Here is a 22,578-nt window from a genome sequence, read left to right as displayed (position 1 = left end):
AGGGATAAAGAACAAGGATGACCCAATCCCTACTTGCAGCCAGCTCACTTTCAGACGGGGAGACAGTGATATTTGTCATCACGAACCAGTCGTTCACTCATTGTTCTATTACTGGTAACTAACTTTGGCAAATCACTCGATAGTTTACAAAGCTTTTATGGACAAACTGATCCCATTGAATTAATCTTTTTCATTAAGAGCCACCGCATTTAGTAGCTTCAGTGTTAATTGTTTGCTGCATCTCCTCCTTCAGTTCTGAATGCAATGTTGATCCCGTTTTGGTCCGAGCCCCTTTTCCATTTGCTGCCAGTGACTGAGTGGGGCCCTCTCCCTCCCGGCTGCTCTTGCCTCCTTCTCTCTCCAGTTCTGCTTTTCGACAAGGCCGAGCATGGCTGGGGCCCAAGTGAACTCCGTGAGCCCCTTGTCCAGTCCTCCCTTGGTCATACCCTGAGAGCAGCAGATGCTGGCTTTCTGCAAACCTCCCACTCTTTGTCTGCAGTCCCTGAGGGCCCCGTCCTTCCGCTGCTACACCCCTGCCCTTTGGATCTCACTGGAGAGAGAAGGAAAGAACAGAGCCAGGCTCTCCCTTCCTTCAAACTCACAGCCCAGCAGAGGAAGCGAAAAATAAATAAATAAACTCCAGCAGGGTTAACCTCCTCTTGACCAGGGATGTTTTCAGGAGCTGACAAAAGACTTGAGGGGCTCGAAAAAAACACCCCCTTGTACAGTGCGAATCACGTATCTGAGTCACACTGCTTTGGTCTCCGAGTACACTCTGGATGCAGGTTTGGTAAGCCGGGCAGGAGGAAGCCCTCCATGTTCCGAGCTGTTCCAGGCCTTCCCAGAACGGGATATACAAATGCAGAACACCTCCTGGCCTGAAGATCGTTGGTAATCCCCCCCACACAACACACACACACCTCCTGGCCCTCCAGGAGGGTAGCTCATCTCTTTCCACAGCCCATGATGCTTTTATGATGTTTCTATTGTTGTCTTCTCTGGCCCATCCACAGTTAAAGGTAATCAGATCACAGACATACTCCTTCCCCCTCCCTGTCTTCTCCCTGGCTCTTTCATCTATCCATCCATCAATTTCTATAATCTCTCCATTTTTACCTATCTTTCCATCTGTCCATCAATCACTTCTTTCTTTCTTTCTATTACTCATCTATCTCCCCACCCGTTGATCGGGATTGATAGATCAATATCTCTCCAATTTTCCAATCTGCCTATTGGGCACATATCTGGGCTGCCTCCTGCCTTTCCTCAGGCCTGTGCCCCCCTTCCTGGGTCATTCTTATAGGCTGTGCTGGGCTGTACCGTCCGCTGCAGCAGCTGTCTTTGGTAGTCTTGCTTTTCTCCTTCAGGCCTTCCTGATTTGTTTATTTTAGTAGCAAGAAAGCAGAAAGAAATCAGCTCTGACTCATTCATTTGCTTCTACTCCCCAAGTAGGGATCTGAATCACCCAGCGCCCCTGCCTGGGATGACTAAGGCAACCGACTGTTTAACCTCTTTGTTTCTCTGTGTCTCTCCCCACATCAGGCAGGGCCAGCTGTGGGGGAGCGCTGTGGCCTACAGAGCCCTTCCTGCCCCCTCCCAGGTTGCCGGAGAGGCGGATGGTAGGGGGAAGCAAAGCTGTGCCTCCAGCTTCTGTTTGTTTCAACTTGGATACAAATGGACGAGTGCTTCTCCCTGAATGATTTCAATTCTTGGTGCCCCCCGTCAACTCAAGAGAGGGTGCTGATCTGCACCGGAGAAGGGAGTTGCCAAACCAGGGAGAGCCCATAGGGATGAAATCACAGGGCTAGACATTGAAAAACCACTCCCCAAACCTGCAGATAGGGATATTTGGGGTACCTATGAAACTCAGAGATGGTGTCTCTCTGATGTGAAGGAGCTATTGGAAAGTCAGTTCTTGTTATTCTTATCAGATACCTGATCCTTGAGGCTCTGGGTCATATAGGAGATGAAGCTAATAGATTCCAAATTAGGCAAACCCTTTGTAGGCCCAAAGATTTGGGGACCAAACTGCAGATCTGGACTCATATTTCTTTACATTATGTGCCTACTGAAAATGGCCACGACTAAGGAGGAGCTGAATATTTTCTTGACATTCCTTATTCATCATTAGTTAATCAATCAATTAATCAACTTTATTAAGTACATACTATGTGCCAGCCACTGTGCTAAGGACTGAGTTGGTCCTTGATGCTAGACTGGTTTGCCTTCTGTTTTCCATTACTCATCCTAGGTTGAGTGATGGAAGGGACCTTGAAAGGAGATCTCATCCAATCCTGCATTTTACAGAAGGGGAAACCAAAGCCCTGTCTGGCTTTCTTTCAGAACCTGACTAGGAGAATCACACTGGGATCCTCAGATTTAAGGGAAAGGGCTTTATACTTTTTTTTAAATTTAATAGCCTTTTATTTACAGGTTATATGTATGGGTAACTTTACAGCATTCACAATTGCCAAACCTCTTGTTCCAATTTTTCACCTCTTACCCCTCCCCCCCTCTCCCAGATGGCAGGATGATCAGTAGATGTTAAATATATTAAAATATAAATTAGATACACAATAAGTATACATGACCAAACCGTTATTTTGCTGTACAAAAAGAATCAGACTCTGAAATATTGTACAATTAGCTTATGAAGGAAATCAAAAATGCAGGTGGGCATAAATATAGGGATTGGGAATTCAATGTAATGGTTTTTAGGGCTTTATACTTTGAAGAATTAACAATGATCTGTCAGATCTTGACATTTAGTCTTATTTTGAACTAAGGAATGGATTAGAATCACGTCTTCTTCATCAACACCAACAATTCACATTTCTATAATAGCTTCTTTGAGTTTTATGAAGCCCTTTCCCCATGATGACTTTATGAGGGAAGGAACACCAAGATGATTATACCCTAAAGACGCTTAGACTCTCACAGATTAGGGGACTAGCCCACGGCCACACAGCTAGTAAGTGTCACAGCCAATTCAGGGATGTCCTTCGTGTCTACTTTGTAAGAGAGAAGTCTGAGAAACTCTTCAAGCGTGGGAGGTGTTGTAGTCCCTGGTCCTAACACAGGACCTCTGAGTGCCAATACAATTGGCTTGAAGCTCCTTCAGTGGCCTCTGGAGAAGGGGGCTTGGATTGTTTGCCTCTAGCCCCCATTCTCTATCTAATCCTTTCTCTGAGTTGCTCTAGCCAGGGATATGGGACTTGTGGGTGTAACTGGAAGCCAACCAAGTGTCAACTGGGGAGTGCAATCAGTCACTTGGGTTCATTAAATGACCCAGGACTCAGTATTCTTCTTTTTCTTTTAATTTCTGGTATTGCTCCCCCTCCCCGTTCTTAACCTGGATTTGGAAGCATTGGCTCCTTGCCTTGCAAACATAGTAGTTGTGTGAACTGAGGCAGGGCATTGACCTCTGAGCTTTGGTTTGTACTCGTGTCATGGAAGGCTTGCCTTAGAGTGACTTTCATTGATTTTCCAGTTTCAAATCTGACAGGTTTGGAAGAGCAAACCTTTGGGAGATCTTTTGCAGGCAAATAAGAATAAGTTTGAGGAGTTTGGGGGCTTATTTTGAAACATACTCCAAGACAGCATTGAAGCCCATTAAAGGAAATAAATAATTAGTGTAAATGGTCAAATCAGGGACATTCCTTCAATTGGCTGAATTTCTCCATTTATCGGGTACAATGAGGGTCATTTGGAAGCCATCACTGTATTCCATCACGTGACCTGCTTATAGCTGGTAGGTGAATATTTGTGTTGGAGCCAAGCCTGGTATCTCCATGAACCAGTAATTAATGAGCCCTGAGGGTATCCAAGAAGCAGCCTGGGTTTTCTATTAGCTCGGGGGTGAGGTGTGGGACAGGTTGTTAAAAGGTATCCCGTGGAAAGCTTCCCTATAAAACCAGAGGAAGGAAGGTTTTCCTTATGTTCAGATATTTGGAAATATCATAAGGGGTTGAATGCAGGGAAGAGTGAAACACATTGTAGACTTCACGTGTGCATGTATGTACACTTCTATGGAGATGTACATGTTGGGGGGTATAATAAAATGGGGATATACATGCATAGATCTGGGCTGCAGGCCCTCCAAGGCTACGGAGTCCAACTTCCTATTTCATCGTCTGTAAAATAATGAAATCAAGACTCAGACAAGGGGAGAGCCAAGAAGGACCATGGGGGCCATCTATTTGGCCCTGTCCATTTTATATACGGAGAGGATGAATCTATAGAGAGAAAGTGACCTAAGAGTATGAGACCCGGAGCTGAGATCAAGGGCTGGAAGAGATCTCAGAGACCATCTAGTCAATCCTTTCATGAGGAAATCAAGATCTAGAAAGGTAGCGATGTGCCCAGAGTCACAGAGGTTGTGATGTTTTGAGCAGGATTTTGGATCTTTCCATATTACCTGGAAATTTTTATTTAGTTAATTATTTTAATTTTTAACCTGCCTGATAGATGAAAGAACAAGTGATCATCTGTGGGATCTGCTGATGTGTGCCTTACAGCAGAAAGATTTCAGGCTGCCTCTAAATGACCTTGGGCACTTCCCCCTTCACCATCAAAATCTGAGCCCAATGCCCAGTGGCCAAACTGAGTCAGTGATGAACACAGCCTGAGATCAGGTCCAGTCTCTGCCTCATGGAGAACTCATTCACATGGGAACAAAACACACGTTTGTCAAAACTAGATACCTCGGGAAATAATTCAGTGGAAAAGGTGAAAGGCTACAAAAAGCTGGCTTCAGTACCTTTCTCCCACCCAAAGAGAAAAAGGAAAGGAAAAAATCACATTTAAGAAAAGGAGGCAAATGTGCCAGAATCCTAATCTTGGGGAAAAGAGTTAAAGGATACTTGGTCCAAACCTTAGCAGCCATGTGGCACAGTAGATAGAGGGCTGGCCTTAGGGTCAGGAAGCCCTGCCTCTGACTGTATGATCCTGGGCAAGTCATTTACCCATAAAGTGCCCCCAGGTATCCAAGAAAACAAATCCCCAGCCTGGGGGATCTTAGGAGATAAATTTCCCATGAGGCTCTTCTTGTAGAAGCCCCAAACTTGTAGTTAAGAAGTGAGTCAGGAATGGTAGATCAAGTTATGGCATTTGACTGTCACGGAGCATTATTTTATCATGAGAGAGAAGGAGAAAATGGTCCATTTCAGAGGAACCTAGAAAGGCTTTAGTGAACAGAGTAGAGCAAAAAGAGCAGGAGCAGGAGAATCATTTGTAGAGTGAGAGCATGGGGGGGGGAGAGTTTTGAAGGGCCTCCTGGTTCTAATCAGTGAAATAATAAGCCACAATGTCAAAAGACTGAAGATGGACCCCACCTCCCCTCGACTCTTGTCAGAGGAGAGGGACTTAAATACTGAATGAGACCGCCGTTTTGGACCTGCCCAACATGCCTCTATGTTTTGCTGAACTCTGCAAATTGATCATGACAGTTGTTTTTTTTTTTTTACTTTAAAAAATGTTTAATTGCAGACAGTGAGAAGAAAAGATAATAAATACTAGTAAAATGATTTTTTAAAATTTATATGATATTTAGCATAGAAAATACCTCTTTCCTCATACCAAAGGAGCATTGCAGTAGCTTTTAAAATTAATTTTTAGTAACTTCATATATCATTTGAAGACAATAAAGATGAAAAAAATAATTGTAAAAGTGTACATTTAATAGCAAATGTTGAAGAAAAAGATGTAACAAGGACATAGTCTGGGGATCACTGACGTGTGCTTTCACGGTTGGCAAGTCTTTAAGGGGAAGGTTTTGAATGCAAGCTTCCTGGCTCTATATCCAGTACTCTGCCTGCTCTCCCATGGCTCTTCTATGGGTTGGTGATATATTTAGAATAAGAATAATTGTCTCAAACTGACAAAGCTCTTGAAAGTTTACAAAGTGCCTTCTCAATGTATGACAACTCTGCAAGAGGGAGTGAGAGTCTCACTAGCTCTGATTTTTTGGAGGAGAAAACTGAGTTACAGAGAAGCAGTGACAAGCTCAGAGCAGCTTTGACTAGGAGGCATCAGGGCCAAGATTCTGAGCCATGGCTCCTGATTCATTGTCATGTCTCCTACATCCATATGGTTGGTTATCCCATATCAGATCCCACAATCAGGTGGAGCATCTGGACTAAACACCTCTGGGCACAAAAAATAGTCTGAAATAGCAAAAACAAATAAAGTTCAGGGCTTTTTAGGACATATTTCTCAACATGATGCAATTTTTAAAAAAGTTCATTTTGGAAGTAGGAGATTATAAGCACATGTCTTGAGCTTGAGGCCATTCTTAGCAGGATATGAGTCTGAAGAATATAATAATAATAATTTCTCATTTCTATTGAGTGCTTGAAGGATTATAGGATAAATTTATGTTATTTCATTTGAACCTCACAGTTAAATAAGAGACTACTATTATTACTCCATTTTATAGATGAGGAAACTGAGTCTCAGAATAGGTTAAGAATAATAATACCATTAACGTAGAACTCTAACATCTGCAAGTCCCTTCTTAATGTATTTTGCCATTTTAATTTGAATCAAACCCAGACCTTCTTCATTCAAAGGTCAGCTCATCTAACCATTATGGCACACTACTTTTCAGATAACTTCCCAGATATTTTAATTTAGGCTATCTTTCTTCCACAAGAGAATTCTTCAAATAGTTAAAGATGGCCCTGAACCTTTTCTTCCCCAACCCATCCATGCCCACTTCCTTCAGTCAATTCTCATATGGCACAGACTCAGGGTCCTTCCTAATCTTGGTTGCTCTGTGATTTTCTCTCATGTTTAGCTATAATCAGTCCCTGCATCATTTCTAGGAACTATTAAAGTTATTTGTAAAATGTTTTAATCTCAAGCTCCAATTTGCCTCGAGTAAAAGAAAATACCATTTGATTCCAGTTTACTCAAAACTGGACACATTAGGAAATCTCTGGTCAAAGAGGTTCACTAGTGTGTGTGTGTGTGTATGTGTGTGTGTGTGCGTGCATGTGTGAGTGTGTGTGTGTGTGTGTGTGTGTGTAAATTAGTTGTCCTGGTGCCCTGGCTCTGTTACAATAAAAAGTTATTACCAGATCAGTGGCAGATGAGTGACATGTCCACAAAGGCAGGGGGCCCGTAGAGAAATGAGAAATACCTTCTTTCTGGGAAGATCATGAAGAGAGAAAAACAGACACCTGGACACATGTCAAGGACAGCGGAGACCCTCAGAAACATAGCTTTTTGTCCTTGCCCCCACTTTGCATACTTAAAGCTCTGTGATTTCTTATGCGGAAAGACCCTCCATCTGGCCATCTCCCTCCATCAGTACAGATCCTAGATTGCAAATCACATCCCTGAATAACTCAACAGGTACTCCTGTAATTATGTGTTAATTACAGGAGTAATAATTAATTGTCACATTAATAATTAATGCATTAAGGGGACTCACCCTAAATTATCCAGCTACTAAATACCAAAGTGGCGATTTAACTCCCAAAACAAAAGTCTATCCATTATGCTCCCTGATTCGGAACCTTTTCACTTTTCAGAGAGGAAATGTAATCAAAATAACAAAAGTTAAGTAAATGCAAATCACGAGATGATTTGAACGTGTAGCTTCTGCAAAGGATGACAACAGAAAGCAAACCGAAGTTTGTCTCTATATGAGCCATCTCCTCTCTCTTTGCCCTGGCTTCCTTTTCTGGCCATTATCTATTTCACAAGAGAGCAACTTTGCTGCAAGTAGACACTTTTTTAGAAAGCCACTTGCTTTTATCAGGCTCACCAAGAGATAGAGGATGCCATCATTGCTATTATTGCTCCTGTGTACAACCCAGTGGTTGACTTTTCCCCAAATGAGTCCGGAGACGGGAGTTGCCAAGTGGCTTGTTATATACAGTGGTCCAGACCTATTGGAAGATGAAGCCTGTTGCCTGTGGAGATAGGACTTTGTCTCACTGTTTAAGGAAGTCCTCATAATTGGAAGAAAGGTCAACAGATGGAAAAGAACAAGGTCATTTGACTCACTTCACGTCAAAAAGAATCAATGATGTTTCCTGGAGGCAGGTTAGGGGCCAGAGATGGGAATCAGCCACCCGACCACAGACTCTGAGGGATGTATAATTGTGTGGTTGTAGGAAACGAATGTTGAGTTGTTGTTTCCTCTCCTTTCCCTTGACCCAGAGACTCATGGGCTCTTGTTTAGGGAATGTGAAGTGGAAGCTGTCTGGCCCAATTTCAAAGGAGTCCTGCCCTGTCCTCAGATAAATGGCCATATGTGTGAGTCTGCCCCAAGGTTCCTCTGTTCTAGATGAGACAGTCATTCTCTTGTGCTCATCTCTGCATTTCTTCCCATAGGTATTTTGTTTTCCTTACACGGGATCCTTTCTTTTTTCTCTCTGCTCATCTGTCCCCTAGGTTTATTTGAAGTGCAATTCAAGACCTGGATTCTCCATACAGTTGTCACAGAAGGTATTCAAACCTGTAGCTGACCAAGAATCCCTCCTTCCACATGGCTGATGATGGCCAGTCAGCCTTTGATTGACAACCTCCAACAAGGGAACCAGTACATTCTGAGGCTGCCCAAGCCATTTCTGCAAACTTCTCTTCAAAACTAAAGAGTTTTTCCCTATGGCCACAGGAAATCTCTCTTTCTCTAGCTTCTATTTATTGGTATGCAAGTTCTGCCTGATGGAGTCAAGCTAAAGATGTTCATTCCCTCTTTTCCCATGAAACTCCCTTTAGCACTTGAAGGAACCCAAGAAGAGTTCTCTGCCTCAGATAAACTATTCCCAGTTTCTTCCATTAGGGGTCTTGGTTTTCTTTTCTTTCCCCATCCTTGTAAGCTTTTTCTGGACATGCAATGGCTTGCCAAGATCCTCCATAAAATCTGGTGCCCTTTGCTGACAACCATCTCCCAGAGGTACCCTTTGCTGACAACCATCTGATCAGGATGCAATATAGCAGGAAGATTTGGATCCAGCTCCTTAGATCTGGTGTTATACGTACCTCCCTTAGCACAACGTAGGAAGGTTTGGGAGCTGTCATTCCATGCTGGTGACTAACCTTGAGCTTGTGGGCCACTAACCCCCCAGGTCTTTCCCTCACAAATTGCTGTCTTGCCACCCTTTCGTCATCATGTCCTCTCAAAGTTGTTTTTTTAGGGAACCTAAGTGTAATGCTTTGCATTCACTATTAATAAAAAATAATCTTGTTAATTTAGCCCTTTAATAGACTATCAAAATGCTTTTGGAGTCTTTCTTTGGCATCCACTGAGTTATGTTCATCACTCCTCCCTTTCATATTATCTGCCTATGACGATGAATGCCAAATGCCATCTGTATCTCCTAGACCCCAGGGCTTTGTCCCTTCTCCAGAACCCTACAGAACTCAATCTATAACACCTCATTTCATAATTACATGCTCTTCACTTTGACCAAGATCATGTCACTTAACCTCTTAGTATCCTCATAGAACTCTCCATAGGTGATGATGAATTTCTAACCTATATTAGTGGATGGAGTTTACATATGGGGAGATCTCCCTTTGCTCCACTACAGGTTTGGCACATCTCTAGAATGAGAGGAAAAAGATCCAAATTCAAACAGACTTCTTAGAATGGAGTAGGCTCTTCGTAAGTGGTCTCATTACCATCCAAGAGGAATTGTTAGCTTTCTCCTATGACCTTCTGCCAAAATCCTCTAGCTTTGAAGAATCATTTGAAGAGATGCGTAACATCTCTATAGCTCTCTGTTTCTCTCTCTCTCAATGGGGAGGGTAGGATGGAACAAAGGCAAAATAAATTATTGTAAATCTATTAAAAATAAAATTCAATTAAAAATCAAGTCAGAACAAGTGAAAGTCTCATTGTGCAGCTGTTTGGTGTTTACGGAAATTTTAAAAACCTTAATATCAGTTACCAAGGATATAGTTCTAATAATGTTCATAGTGATGATTAAACTACCCCTCTAGAGAGAAAATGGCCACTCCCCCTTCTCTGTCTTTTCTTGTTCTCTCTTTTCTTCTCCTCCACTTTTCCTAGAGCCTCAGTTTACTTGCTATCCCCTACGTGAAACTTTTCCTCTTCCCAGCCAGCTACTGGTGACTCCCCATCCTCTTGATCCTCTGACCTCCTCCTCCCCCCCAACAAACCAGCACTGGTGTTTCCTAGGTAAATGACCCTGGGTGAACAACTTTGCCCAACTGCAATCGGAGTGGATCTGTACAGTGAAGACTTGATGACCCCCAAAGTCCTTTTAGCTCTAAATCTGTGCCCTTCTGATCGTGTATGTGTTTCATTTCATACACTGTCTCCCTTGAGAGAACCTAAATTCCTTAAAAGATTTTTTTTCATTTTGGTCTTTCTGCCTGACAGTAATAGGTGCTTCTTCCCTTCTCCCCCCCCCCCCCCGCTTCCCTCCTTTTCTCCCTCAGTCTCTTCCTATTTTTCTTAACCCCCTTCCTTCTTTCCTTTCTCCTTTTATTTCTCACTCTTTTTCTCCCTTCCTCCTCCTTTAACAAAGTTATCTTGGGAAGTCACAATTTCTTCAAACTGTTCAATGAAGTTAAAGGACATATGGAGGAACACCGTGAACAAACCGCTTCATATTTGTAAGTACTAGAGCAAACCAGCACAGATCCCCAGGGCTGCCCATGGGCCATCCAGTGCACTGGAAAGAAATACTTGCATGGGGACCTCAGGAATCAAAAGGTCTAAATCATTTTACGGTTGTAGAGGTTTTTCTTGGCAACAAGTTTGATTAATTAAACGATAATGAGCAAATGCTTCATTGTCTCATCCATCAATATCTTGGAAGACCAGCTAAGAACCAGTTGGAAAAACAATTTGGAATTCCTTGCAAATATTCGAGATTCTGCTAACTTAAGTCCTTCTTTTTAGCATGAATAGAATAGCATTAAAATTATAACTGGTCAAGAAACACAAGATAACAGCACAAAGCCATGGACTCTCAGCAGACTATATTGCTGCCCTGTTAAATAGAGAGAAAGGGGATAGCATTTGAAGCCTGGAAACTTGAATGGGGGAATTCTGCTCCCAAAACTTAGTAAATATTTTCCTAGCCAAGTCACTTAATTTTAGTGTGCCTCAGTTGCTTCACTTGTAAAATGAAAAGATTGCCCTAGATTAGAATCTCTTTCAGCTCCATGTCAATGAGCCCTTTCTGGGCCTCAGTTTTCCCATCTGTAAAAGTAAAGATGCAGACTATCTGATCTCTAAAATCTCTCTCCGAGCTCACATTCTATGATTCTATCAAATAATCGGTAGCTTCCCTGCCAGCCAGAGACCCTTCATGGGAATAGCGTCAGGATTCTTTTTACCTCCACTCCTCCTGTTCTTGACAGCTATATACCACTATTTAGATGAGTTACTACACAGCTCTCCAGGGAATTAAAGAATGAATAAGATCTGATATTTAAAAGTGTTTTATAATTTGAAAAATACTTCATATTATCTCATTTGATCCATATTTGATACTAAGGATGTTGTTGTTGTTGTTCAGTCATTCCAGTTGTGTCCAACTCTTTATGATCCTATTTCAGGTTTTCTTGACAAAGATACTTGCAGCTCAGTGGGACAGGAGATAGAGCATGGAAGACTGGCGTGGTTTACCTTTGCCTTCCTGACTCATTTTAGAGATGAGGAAATTAAGACAAATGTGGTTAAGTGATCTGTGCTAGTAAGTGACCGAGGTCACATTTGAACTCGGGTCTTCCTGACTTCAGGCCTGGAGTTCATTGTTCTATTTCCCTGCCCAAACTATGCATATTATCTCCATCTTATAGTTAATACAATTGAGGCTTTGAAGGGACAAATATTGTGGTTTTTGTTTTGTCGCATGGAAAGGTATTTTGAGAAATATTTTAAATAACAACTACAGTTTAAACATTTAATTAAAACAAAACCTGCCAGATTATATGTCCGTGTTTTCTTTTATTATCTTTATGATGTTGCGATGATATGAACATAGAATCTTTCTTCTTCTTATGGGACTTATTCTAGTCTGGATCGCTAGAATTCAGAAGATGACTGGAGTAACAACCCAGCAGCTAGGACAGTGATGATGTCAGAAATAGGAAAGGGTGATTTGGGAGGGGACTAAGAGTGGGAGCTGAAGAATCTTTGACAAAGAAGGACCGTGGTCAGTCCATCTAAGCACGTACTCTTATTATCATCGATACTGGTGGGAGTGGGAAGGCTACTGGGACAAGAAGCCGGCTAGATAGATATTTCAATTCTGGGTCTGCTTCAGTACATAGCTATCACTGATATTACAAGTCAGAAAAAGTAGAAAAGTAGGAAAAACATCTTTGCAACATATAATACAAATTGCCAAGGGCTTAGTTATATCTTATAAAAATTAATCCTCAATTTTATAACTGTTCATCTTGTCTCTGAAGAATTTTATTCAGCTAAAATACAACTATGCAAATACAGACAGCTAAATGCCCAACTTCAAAGAAAATCTTTCTTCATTCCTTCGTTTGTTCATTTGTTCCTTCCTTCCTTCCTTTTCCCCTCCCCCACGTTTGATATTTCTTATATTTCTTATTTTTTTTAATCCAAGTGTTTTTTCTCTGGAGGCACTCAATAGGACCAACTCTCCTATCAGGAATTCCATCACAACTCACACAGGTTTCCTGGAAGAGACCCAATAAACACCAATCCAGCTGAGCTCATGACCATCTTCCCTTCCTCTTCCTGAGCTTTGGTTTCAAATGTGGGGAGAGTCGGCAAGCTCAGAGACAGGCTCCTTCACATCCCAACTTCCCTAACAGAGAGCAGGAGGCACCTGGCTGCTGATATCTGATCACTTCTGCAACCCTCCCAGCCCAATGACCTTTAGCAAATGTCTGGAGACCGCTTGTCAAGCCCCCAGTCATCGATCTCCCTGCGGAAAGGGGAGAACCGGCTGCCGAACAGCTTTCCTTCGGTCTCCGAGAATGCTCAATCACAGCTGAGTGCACAAAAAGCCCACTGTGGAAGCAGCATGCATCATAGACCATAAACAGCCGCCCCATGTTTTCTTTTAGGGAGTTTGTTTATTGGACAAGACGTCCCCCTTTTCTTAGAGGAGACTCGACTCTCTGTAGAATTAGTGAGACAGATCTCCATCCATAGATCGGAGTGGAACAAAAGATCCAACACGATCATTTCCTTGGAGAGCCCATCACCTTATAATGAATAAAACACAGAATATGTGCACCAGGCAGATGCCACAGACAGCACAAAAGGTGATCACGCTGTATCACTCACAGTGAGCCAGAAGCCACTTTCTAAGGTGAGAGTGAGACTTCAGTAAATGACCTTCAGATCCTGAAGTGTCTGAGCAAGCAGCCCACTGACTGGTACTGTGGCGCTTCTGTACACATTCATCTCAATCAAGCTCTTTGAACCGTCTGCCACCTGTCTTTTGAAAGGACAGCAGGTTCAACTTCAGCTTAAACCTCAACTAAGGTCAGCACAGATTTCTGCTTCAGCCACAGATTTGGCCATCACCAAAGTCATCCCTGGAACTGAAAGACGATGCACACTTTCTATGGGATTTAGTGAAGGAAGAATGGGGGTAAGAGGGAAAAACCCCTTCTTCCAATGGATTCTTTTCCTGATGACTTGTTTCTGAAAATTACAGTTCTACATAGGAACTAAGCAAATAGATCATCTCCAATTCCAAGCATAGCCGTAGGAGAAAGGGAAAGGAAATCATTGGGGAAAGTACCTTTCTTCCCATATACCTGAACACAGCATGTGCATATGCCGAGAGACGCAGGAGCATGAAGTTATAATGCTCTCTCCCCCAAAGCTCTCCTTTCCTATTCCAAGATTGACTTTGGGATGTAGAGCAAATCTTTCTGTCTTTTCCTCTGGCCCATCCCAAATCTGTTAGTTATCCAAAGAACTAGCTTCTCGAGCCTCTGATTTTTTTTTTTTTTTTTGATGTAATTACTGTTTGTAGCAAACTGGTGAGATCCCCACTGGACCCGGTTCTAACTTCACATCAACACGAGAAAGAAAATATCCATGTCAGCCTGTCATCGATCAGCTTCTTTGTGCTTCTCCAAATAGCAAACCCTCAGTATCTGACGCGCAACTGACTCACTCGTGTTATTCCTTTACATATTCGGCCGGAGGATTTCTGTACTCGTCCTGTGTAGACTCTCCAAGGCAACATATGCCCGGAACATGGTGAGAGCTACCAATCATTGAATTGTCTGGGGAACAAACATTTTCCAAATCTGGTAAATGTTTCCGTTAGGAATATAGGAACAGGCTCATGGTTCTGCTGGGGGTATTTTCAGGCGCAAGATTGCTGGGATCTTATCCTGTCAATGAACTTTCGTAGCAAACCTCATTTTTACATACCCACCTTCACCCCAGATTCTTAATAAAAGGGAAGCCTGGCAAAGGACTCAGCTCCAAAGCATCTCTTTGAGATGCAAGTTTGTTTCATAGTTTCTATATCGGGTTAAAGCATCAGTTGACCTGTAATTGTTCAGCAGGCAAGATGTTTACAAAAAAATGGTTTGATGCTTTTGGACTGAGTTCCAGCCCCCCTCTTGTCCCTCTCTCCTTGTGCCCTAAGTTCCAGTTCATTAGGACCAAGGTAGATGGCTGTGTTTCTCCTGTCTGCCCCATTCCCCAGCTCTCAGTTAAGCCCGGGCAGTTCAGAGCTGCGATCTGCCTCTTTCTTAGTGACTTTCTTCTCCCTGGGAGAAAGCCGACAATTTTAATTTTGTAGCCGTGGAGCCATTCCCAGGTCAAGTCACACACATGAAGAGACATTCCAGAATGCACCCACAGCCTTGATGCTGTTGTTTGTTTTGTTTTCAATCTCCCAGTGAGAAAAGATTTTTATAAATATGGAGCCCAGAGAGCAGGAAAAGGGAGAAGGAAACCACTAGTCTTTAAGATCAGTTTATTGAAATGTGTGCTTTTCAATTTATGTTTCATTTCAATTTTAACTGAAATTAACTGAAATTCTCAGAGTTTTCTGTTCAGAAAAGACTATTTGAAATGATGCTTTAAATCCCAGCCTCCTGCACTGCCCTATCCCTAAGTGAAAGTGATTTCCCTTAATCTTCTCCAGAATAAAAAGCACAAGAGACCTCACTTTTTTTTTCACCTGCGAGATCTTTTCAGTGAGGGTCTTTTCCTAAGAAAGGATGGAAAAGATTTTTTTTTTGGCAACAGGAGAGACCAGATACCCTCAAAGAATTGTTCCCCCCTACCCTTCATAGGAACATTTTGAGCAACACTCAAGAATGCTGGTGGACAGATTTTGGCCTGTATACGGCCACCTGGGTCTCTTATTCCTGATGACAAGAGTGCCAGAAGGGAGAAAAATCCCTCCCCAAACCAGCTCAGCCTACGTTCATCTCTTACAAGCACAGCATTAATATTCTGACTCTGCTTCTCGGACTTGCCCCTTTCATTATATGTCTTATTCCTGCCCAAGTGTAGATTCCACTCAGCTATTATGTTTTCACATTTCTTCTCAAAAGAAATAACCGGAAGCCACCCTCTGGCAGTGCCTTCGTTTGGGGGACATGGGGAGACAGACACCCTCCCCATTGAGGCTGGCCCGGGTAGAAAATTCTGCAGGTGCAATTTGGGGAGAGGGGAGAGGTGCCTGCTGGAGAAGTGCCATCCATTCAGCGTGCCCATTTTGGGCCCATTTGACTACAATTCCAGCAGGAGGTTTTTCCTAAATGACATGGAGCATACCCGGAGACCCTGGCAACACTGGACATGTACAAATCACCTACAACTCTGCAAGACCAGGTGACATGAGTATCTGCTCTCTTAACTTGGATTTTCTCAGAACAATTTAACAGACGTGTGTGTGTGTGTGTGTGTGTGTGTGTGTGTGTGACACACACACACACACACACACCCCAAACCTTTGGAATTTTCCTGTTGGGAGAGATTTAGCTGATGGTTCAAACAGACCCATTAATCCGGGTCCCCTTACACTTTGGAAATCTGGCAAGAGAAGAAACATCAGCATAAAGCTTTGGCTATTTCCTGCATTTTTTTTTTTCATCTAGAAACCGAAGTTTGGTTTTCCAAACCATCAGTTCACCAAGAGCTTTCAGATGGATGGAAATATACAAAATCCTTCATGGAAATTAGAAGCCAGACTCCTGGTCTTGGCAAATCTTTGGTGAGAATAACAAAATCTTGTTTCTCATAATTATGAGCAGTAGATGCTCAGCTACAAGAGGAAGAAGATTTTAAAGGGCCGGCCCATCCCCTGGCCTCCGAGATCTACGTTGGGCTATGATTAGATAATTTATACCAAGCAAACCAAACCACTCTGGCCTGAAATATGATGCAAATTGGTCCCGTCTCACTAGGGGACATCCCGACTGATTGTTCCATTTATTTCTACTAACACACGTTTGTGTGTGTGTGTGTGTGTGTGTGTGCATGTAAAATTTTTTTTTTCAGAACTTCCTATCTGCTCTGAATTAAGGAAAAGGCAAAGATAGTAAGTAAAGGAAAAGCAATATTCTAAATTTGTCCCAAAGATGACTCATGCGAAAGATCCTCTTACTGATATATTCAGCAGGGGGTGAGGGGCTGGAAGAGAGAAGGGAGAGGCGATTGTTGGAAATGCAGCTAAACAAGTAGATTTTCCCTTAAATATATCTTCATTTCTGTTCTATAGTCGACTCCCTGGAGATCTGAAATGGCATTGTTTTTCAATGAAATTCTAAACTTCCCAGCTAAGTTCCTTCATTAGGCGAACGGCTCCTAGTATTTACTTTCCATCATTTTCTTACTGGGACAATCATAATTATAATTCTGTTGACATTATACTTAAACAGCGGGGAAGGGGCGCATGTGTGTTTAAAAACCCCCAACAATGAGACCTTTCATCCGGCCGTCTTGCTTCTGATGTGCCATACCACACACTGTACAAGGAGGGCTAGTCAGAGGGAAACAGATAAAGGAAATTAAGGGATGGCAGCTCATATATAATTTTGGCAACAACAAAAGGCCAGAGTTAGTATATTCCACCATTGTTGTGTTTCTGTCCTCAGCCAATCTAAACTTGCTCTCCTTGAGAAATCATGTGCGGGGAACACTTTACATCTGTTTTGGACAAAAGCAGAAGATTCCCATAAGTTGATTGTTCTTTGTTCAACTATTTGGTTCTGCTTCCTCGAAAACACAGCTCACAAAAAGCCTTTAGGATCTTCGGATCATAACAACTCTACCTGCTTCTAAACCAAGGGTTTTGTGATCCGGCCCTTTACGAAAGTGGCTTCTCTCAGTCCTGACAAAAATGGAACTCCTGGACAAAGCTGAACGCTAGCAAGACAGTGACTCTCGGGAGCAAAGGAGGAGGTCCCGCTGCACAGGGAGATATGAGAGGGAGCGACAGGATTTTCGTCTCCACTGAAACTTAGCGGCCTCTGTCTTCTGGGAGGCCGTGAGACGCACAAGGGCATTAGGCAACTCTCAGAATTTTTGGAGCCACAGGTGGGAAGATTTGAAACTTTCCTTCACTTACAACATCCCAAACTCGAGTATTTTGTGTGGTTCTATTGTTTCTGATGTTGGTCCCTACTTCTCTCCACATACCCATTTGGAGGGGACAATGAGGTAGCTAGGCTTTCACTGGCAGGCATTCTCAGGAAGAATCTCGGAGGTGTCCTTGTCAACAGAAAAAGGCACTCACCAACCTGCATCCTCTCTGTAGAGGGGGTGAACTTCCCCCACCCATCCAGAGTCTGCTGCCTTCTTGTTTTGTTCTCTGTTCTGTCAGCCCCCTATTGCTCTCCTTCCTCTCCTTTACCTGATTCTAAACCAAGAACTTTATGATCTGGCCCCCTTCTTTATCAAATAGAAGACTGTGGGAACATTACGATCCGGAGAAATAATCGCGATTTGGAGCCTTCTTTGAATGGTATTAGTTGACGGAAGAAACAAAACAGACCAGGGTGTTCCTGAGGAGAAGTCAAGCTACAAAGTAGTCCCTGTTTAGAGCAGTACACATATGTACTCGTCAATGTGACCAACTCTGTGTGTGTGTTTACCATACATAGACTACGGATTGACCCCAGTTTTACACACATGTATGCACACATGTGTATATAAAAATACCCATAGTCACACACATGTATATACATATATGTAAACATATATGAGGGTATGTGGATATGTATGTTCCTAAATATGTCACACTCTATTCCTTAATCCCAAATACTTCCTATTAATGGCTGAAAATAGAAGAAGGCATTGAATTTTAACTAAACTAAGGACAGCAGAGAGGGAAGGGCAGAAGTGGGACACACTGGCAAGGAATAGGGAAGGGCAACTGGAGCAGCCTGTTCTGAGTCTTTCCCCGACATGGGCCTGGGGCTGAAAAGCGGCTGGGAGGCTGACTCCTTTTGAACATGACCAATGCTGAAATTATCTGTGTTTGTAAATGGGTGGGGGCCTGGGCAGCAGCAGAAGCAACTAGCCCCCCCACACCCAGCCTTAGCATGGAAACAGACCCAGAATTTCTATTTCTTTTTTAAAGGAGCCCTGTGGCAGAACTGATTGTGAGCTCAGGGCTGACTCGGTAAAGTGCATCCCTCCAGGAGAGGCCCACGGGATCCTGGAAATCCCTCTAAGACAGCTTTATCGGAGCTGCCTCTTCCAGGGCCCTGGGAGGTTGTGCTCCAAACAGCAGCTGTTGTCCATCTTTGCTGTCACTGGGCTCTGCTGGTTGTGTCCTCTTATACACAACTTTCCTCCCCCCTCCCCAAAGAAAAACACTCCTGTTTGTATAAGAAATGCCTTCTGGCTCTGTGGGAAGTTCTGTCCCCTTCCTCCATCTGGAACTCGCCTCCTTCCTCCAGACCCCAGGCAGCATGTCCATGCGGGGGGCAGAAGGAAAAGCTGGGGGTCCTGGGGCCAGCTTGATGCCCCTGCTCTGATTCCCTGTTTCTCCCTCATCCCTTTTTTCTTGGAGGGGGGAGCAAAGCCAGGCTCCCCCGAATGTCACAGACTCAAGGAGATGCTAAGCGGCCAATGGCCAGGGACCTAATCCTCAGTATTAAGGTTAGGCTTTCTGCAGTCCCCCAGGCCACCTGAGCCTTGCCTGCCTCCCTGGAGAAGGCCCTGCCTGAGACCTCCAAGTAGGCTGGCTTAAAAGAGTCCAGAGACACAGCTAGCCTTTCCCTTGGGATGGTGGGCCTCCACAGTGCCCAGCCAGTCCTGATGGGCCTCCCCAGTGCCCAGCCAGCCCTTGCCTCCGCTGGAGGGCCTCCCCAGTGCCCAGCCATTCCTGCCAGGCCCAGCAGCAGGTACCACCGGGGCCTGGGATCGCCGAGAAGGAGGAGAGGGGCAGGGTGAGAGGAAAGCAAAGCGGGTACCTACCCCTTGAGCAGCCGGGCTTCTCGGGAGTGTCGGGCGCCGAGCTAGTGGGATGCCGACATGGACCACGCGCCTTCCATCCTCCACACGGAGAAGGCGTAACTGAGCCTCTCGTGGGCCACGTAGCTGCAGCTGCTCATCTTATTGTCCATCTCGTCGCTCTGCAGCACCTGGTAGAGGAAGTCTATGTAGCGAGCGGCCAGCTTCAGGGTCTGGATTTTGCTGAGTTTGTCCGAGGGCAGCGTGGGGATGATCTTGCGCAGGGCGGCGAAGGCTTCGTTCAGGGACTGCGTCCTCTGCCTCTCCCGGACGTTGGCCAAGATCCGCTGGCTCTGCAGCTCCTCATAGGACTGCGCGCTGGGGCTGCCCTTCTTCCCCCGCTTGCCCGGGGTGGGGCTGCCATCTTCACTGGATTTCTTGCTGTACCTCCTCTTCCTGCCAAACCTCTTGGGTTGCCTCTCGAGCTCCTCTTCGCTGGTGCCTAAGCTGTCCACGGGAGACACCGGAGAGCTGGAACCTTCCTCCATTCTTTCTGCAAGGAGCCAAGGGGAAGGAGGAAGGAACAAACTTAGGCAAAATCACTGCCTCCCTCTCTCTCTCTCTCTCTCTCTCTCTCTCTCTCTCTCTCTCCTTTTCTTTTTCCTTCTTTCTGTCTCTTTCTCTCTGCTTCTCTCTCTCTCTCCTTCTGCTCTGCTTCCCTCCCTCTCTCTCTCTCTCTGCTTCTCTCTCTCTTTCTCTCTGTGCCTCCGTCTCTCCTCCTTTTCTCTCTCTGTCTTTCCCCTCTCCCTCCTTCCGTGTGTGTGTGCGTGCGTGTGCGCGGTGTGAGCGCGCGTGTAAGCCTCAATGTGTTTGAAATTCCTGAGACAGATCCTTTTGGAAAAACAGAAGTTTTGCTGACCCGACGTTTTCCAAGTTTCTCGAAAGTCTCTTATTTCAAGGACGGGTTGTGCAAAATTGAGGTCTTTGAGAGAGGAAGTTATTCTAACTTTTTTGGAAACTTTAGCTGGGCTCCGTTGCTAAATAGTTGTCAGAAGTGAGGGAGGTGCGGAGCCCGGCGCTGATTGGCCGCCGGCGCAAGGGGGAGGAAAACCAGTTTCTTTTCTTTCTTTCCTTTCCCCCCTTCCTTCCCCCTCCCTCCCCGCTAAAACTTTCACAGTTTTGGGTTACACCGAGCCGAAATCGGGGGAAGGCACCTCGAAAGGCGAACGGCTTCTCCCATCAATCTGCCCCCTCCACGGGGTGGGGGTGGGGGGAACCTTCCTCTCCCCTCCCCCGCCCCCAGCCCGCGGCCTGCCCAGGACACTCGTGGCACGGCCCCGGCCCGGGGGCCTTCCTCCGGGCCGACCCTCCGAGACGCCGGCGGCTTTGTTTGCTGGCTCGGCCGCTTGGGAAGTCGGGGCTGGCCTGCGGGGCTCTCCCGGTCGCTCGGCTTGGCCTGCCCTCCCCTCCTCCGGGCTGATCGCGCTCCCGCACCGCTAACGGATCCGAGGCGCTGGCTCCGGGAGTCCGGCGAGCGCCCAGCCGGGGCCCGAGGCGGCCGAGACCGAGCCCCGCCGCCGGGGGAGCGCTCCGGGAAACCTCGGTCGGGACAGCGCCGTCGGGGATGAGCCGACCCTGACACGCTGAGACCCCCTCCTCCCCCCGGGCATCCCGAGGGACCCGAGAGGGACCCGAGCGAGGAGGGGGAGGGGAAGCGGGCGGCGAGGTGATAGGAAAGATATGGAAAGGAAGAAGGGGACAGAGAGCGGGAGGAAAAGGGAGGTGGAGGGAGGGGGGGGGGAGAAATCCGAAAAATGAGAGAAAGAAAAGTCAGAAAAGTGTTCAATTGCGAGTGAAAAGAAGGAAGAAGAGAGAAAGGAAGAAGAAAAAGGGAAAATCAATCGCAGGAAAGATGAAAAGATAAAGAAGGGGACCGAGTGTAAGAGACAGAGAAGAAAGGGAACAAAATAAAAGAATCAATAAGAGAAGGCGAGCGAGTTGAGCAGGAAGAGAGAATTGGAACGTCCCATTCCCTGATCCCCGCTCCCCCCAAATCTTCCCCCCACTCCGTACTTGAAGTGCAAACCCACAAATAACGCTCGATTTCTTTAAGGGTCACTTAGGAAAAGGACTTGTCAAGGGACCAGAAGTCCTGGTAAAGTCCTTTGTGTCTCACCTCCCCCACCACCCTCCTCGCCCCCAACAACAACGACAACTCCAGACGTCTATTTAAACGAATTAGATAAATAGGACCCCCCCCCCCCCCCCATCCTGCTGTAAAGCACCAGCACACATCTCAGAAGTGGAAGCACCATCCATCGCTGGCAACCGCTGTTTCTTGAACCCAGAGCTGAAGATCCCAATTAAATCGCTCTTTTAAAAAGTCACAGATTCATTCTAAGTGTGCAGCGTGTAAGCAAATGCTCCTTCAAGAGCCTTATCATTATTATTATTTTTTACAAATGCTTTTCTGTATTTTTGAAATTAACAAAAATAAAACCAAAAGAGACCCAACAGCGATTAAACAAAAACAAACAAATAAACCCGGATTGTGAGAGCAGTCCTTCCACGTGCTTGCGTGGATTTCACTCCCTTACTTGCAAATTCCACCTTTCCCCCATCCCCTTAAAATTCTTCCCCATCGCCTTCCAGGGAACCTTGGGGAAGTGACTTGGGGCTAGGTGGGTAGCCTGGCGAATCTCAAGGCTAGTGTGCTTTGTAATGGGATTTTCAGCAGCGAGGTTTTCCTGATGACCATTTCTCAACCTATTTTCCTGTCATTTAAAAACTTGATATATGGACGCACATCGCTCTTTATCTTAAAATCTGAAGGTGTTCCTGGTGGGAAGAGGGGGAGTGCTTTGTTGCCAAGAAGCTAAGGCAGCCCGGTGATTCAATCTAAATATTTGTTTTCTGAATTCTCCTTTCTGTACCGGTCAAGTTCTCCAGAGAGCCTAACAAAGGTCCTCTCGAAAATGAATTTGCTGGAAGAACAAGATCTCTTTGCGGATATTATCCCCCTCCTGCACTATTTGGATTCATCTCTAAAGTGGGTTGTAGGTTTCTTTCCTGCAATTGATCGAGCCGACTGACACGTTCAGAAAAGGAGTGTTTCTAGTTTATCTCTCACTTCTGCGCTAAACAGTTATTCCACATGTGGACCCCAAAGTTGCCAGAGCCGTTTGAAGTGGTTCAGTGTGATTTCTTTGTTTCACAGTTAG

The 22,578-nt window shown here is 44.9% G+C and overlaps 1 protein-coding gene across 1 annotated transcript in view; it reads right to left on the bottom strand.

The window, feature by feature from the left end:
- TWIST2 (twist family bHLH transcription factor 2) overlaps window positions 1-20,433 on the bottom strand; it is a 68,129-nt gene extending 47,696 nt beyond the window's left edge. The window contains exons 1-2 of the mRNA XM_031968276.1: window positions 20,277-20,433; window positions 19,382-19,910 (exon numbers count right to left, since the gene is read on the bottom strand). Of these exons, the coding sequence (XP_031824136.1) occupies window positions 19,423-19,905 (483 nt within the window). The 5' untranslated portion in view covers window positions 19,906-19,910; window positions 20,277-20,433 and the 3' untranslated portion in view covers window positions 19,382-19,422. The remainder of the gene's footprint in view (window positions 1-19,381; window positions 19,911-20,276) is intronic.
- Window positions 20,434-22,578: the final 2,145 nt, after the last annotated feature.

Source organism: Sarcophilus harrisii, chromosome 4 (genome assembly GCF_902635505.1).
Source record: "Sarcophilus harrisii chromosome 4, mSarHar1.11, whole genome shotgun sequence".
Classification (NCBI taxonomy): Eukaryota; Metazoa; Chordata; class Mammalia; order Dasyuromorphia; family Dasyuridae; genus Sarcophilus; species Sarcophilus harrisii.
The sequence above is the reverse complement of the archived record's forward strand: the minus strand, read 5'-3'. Positions and strand labels throughout refer to the sequence as shown.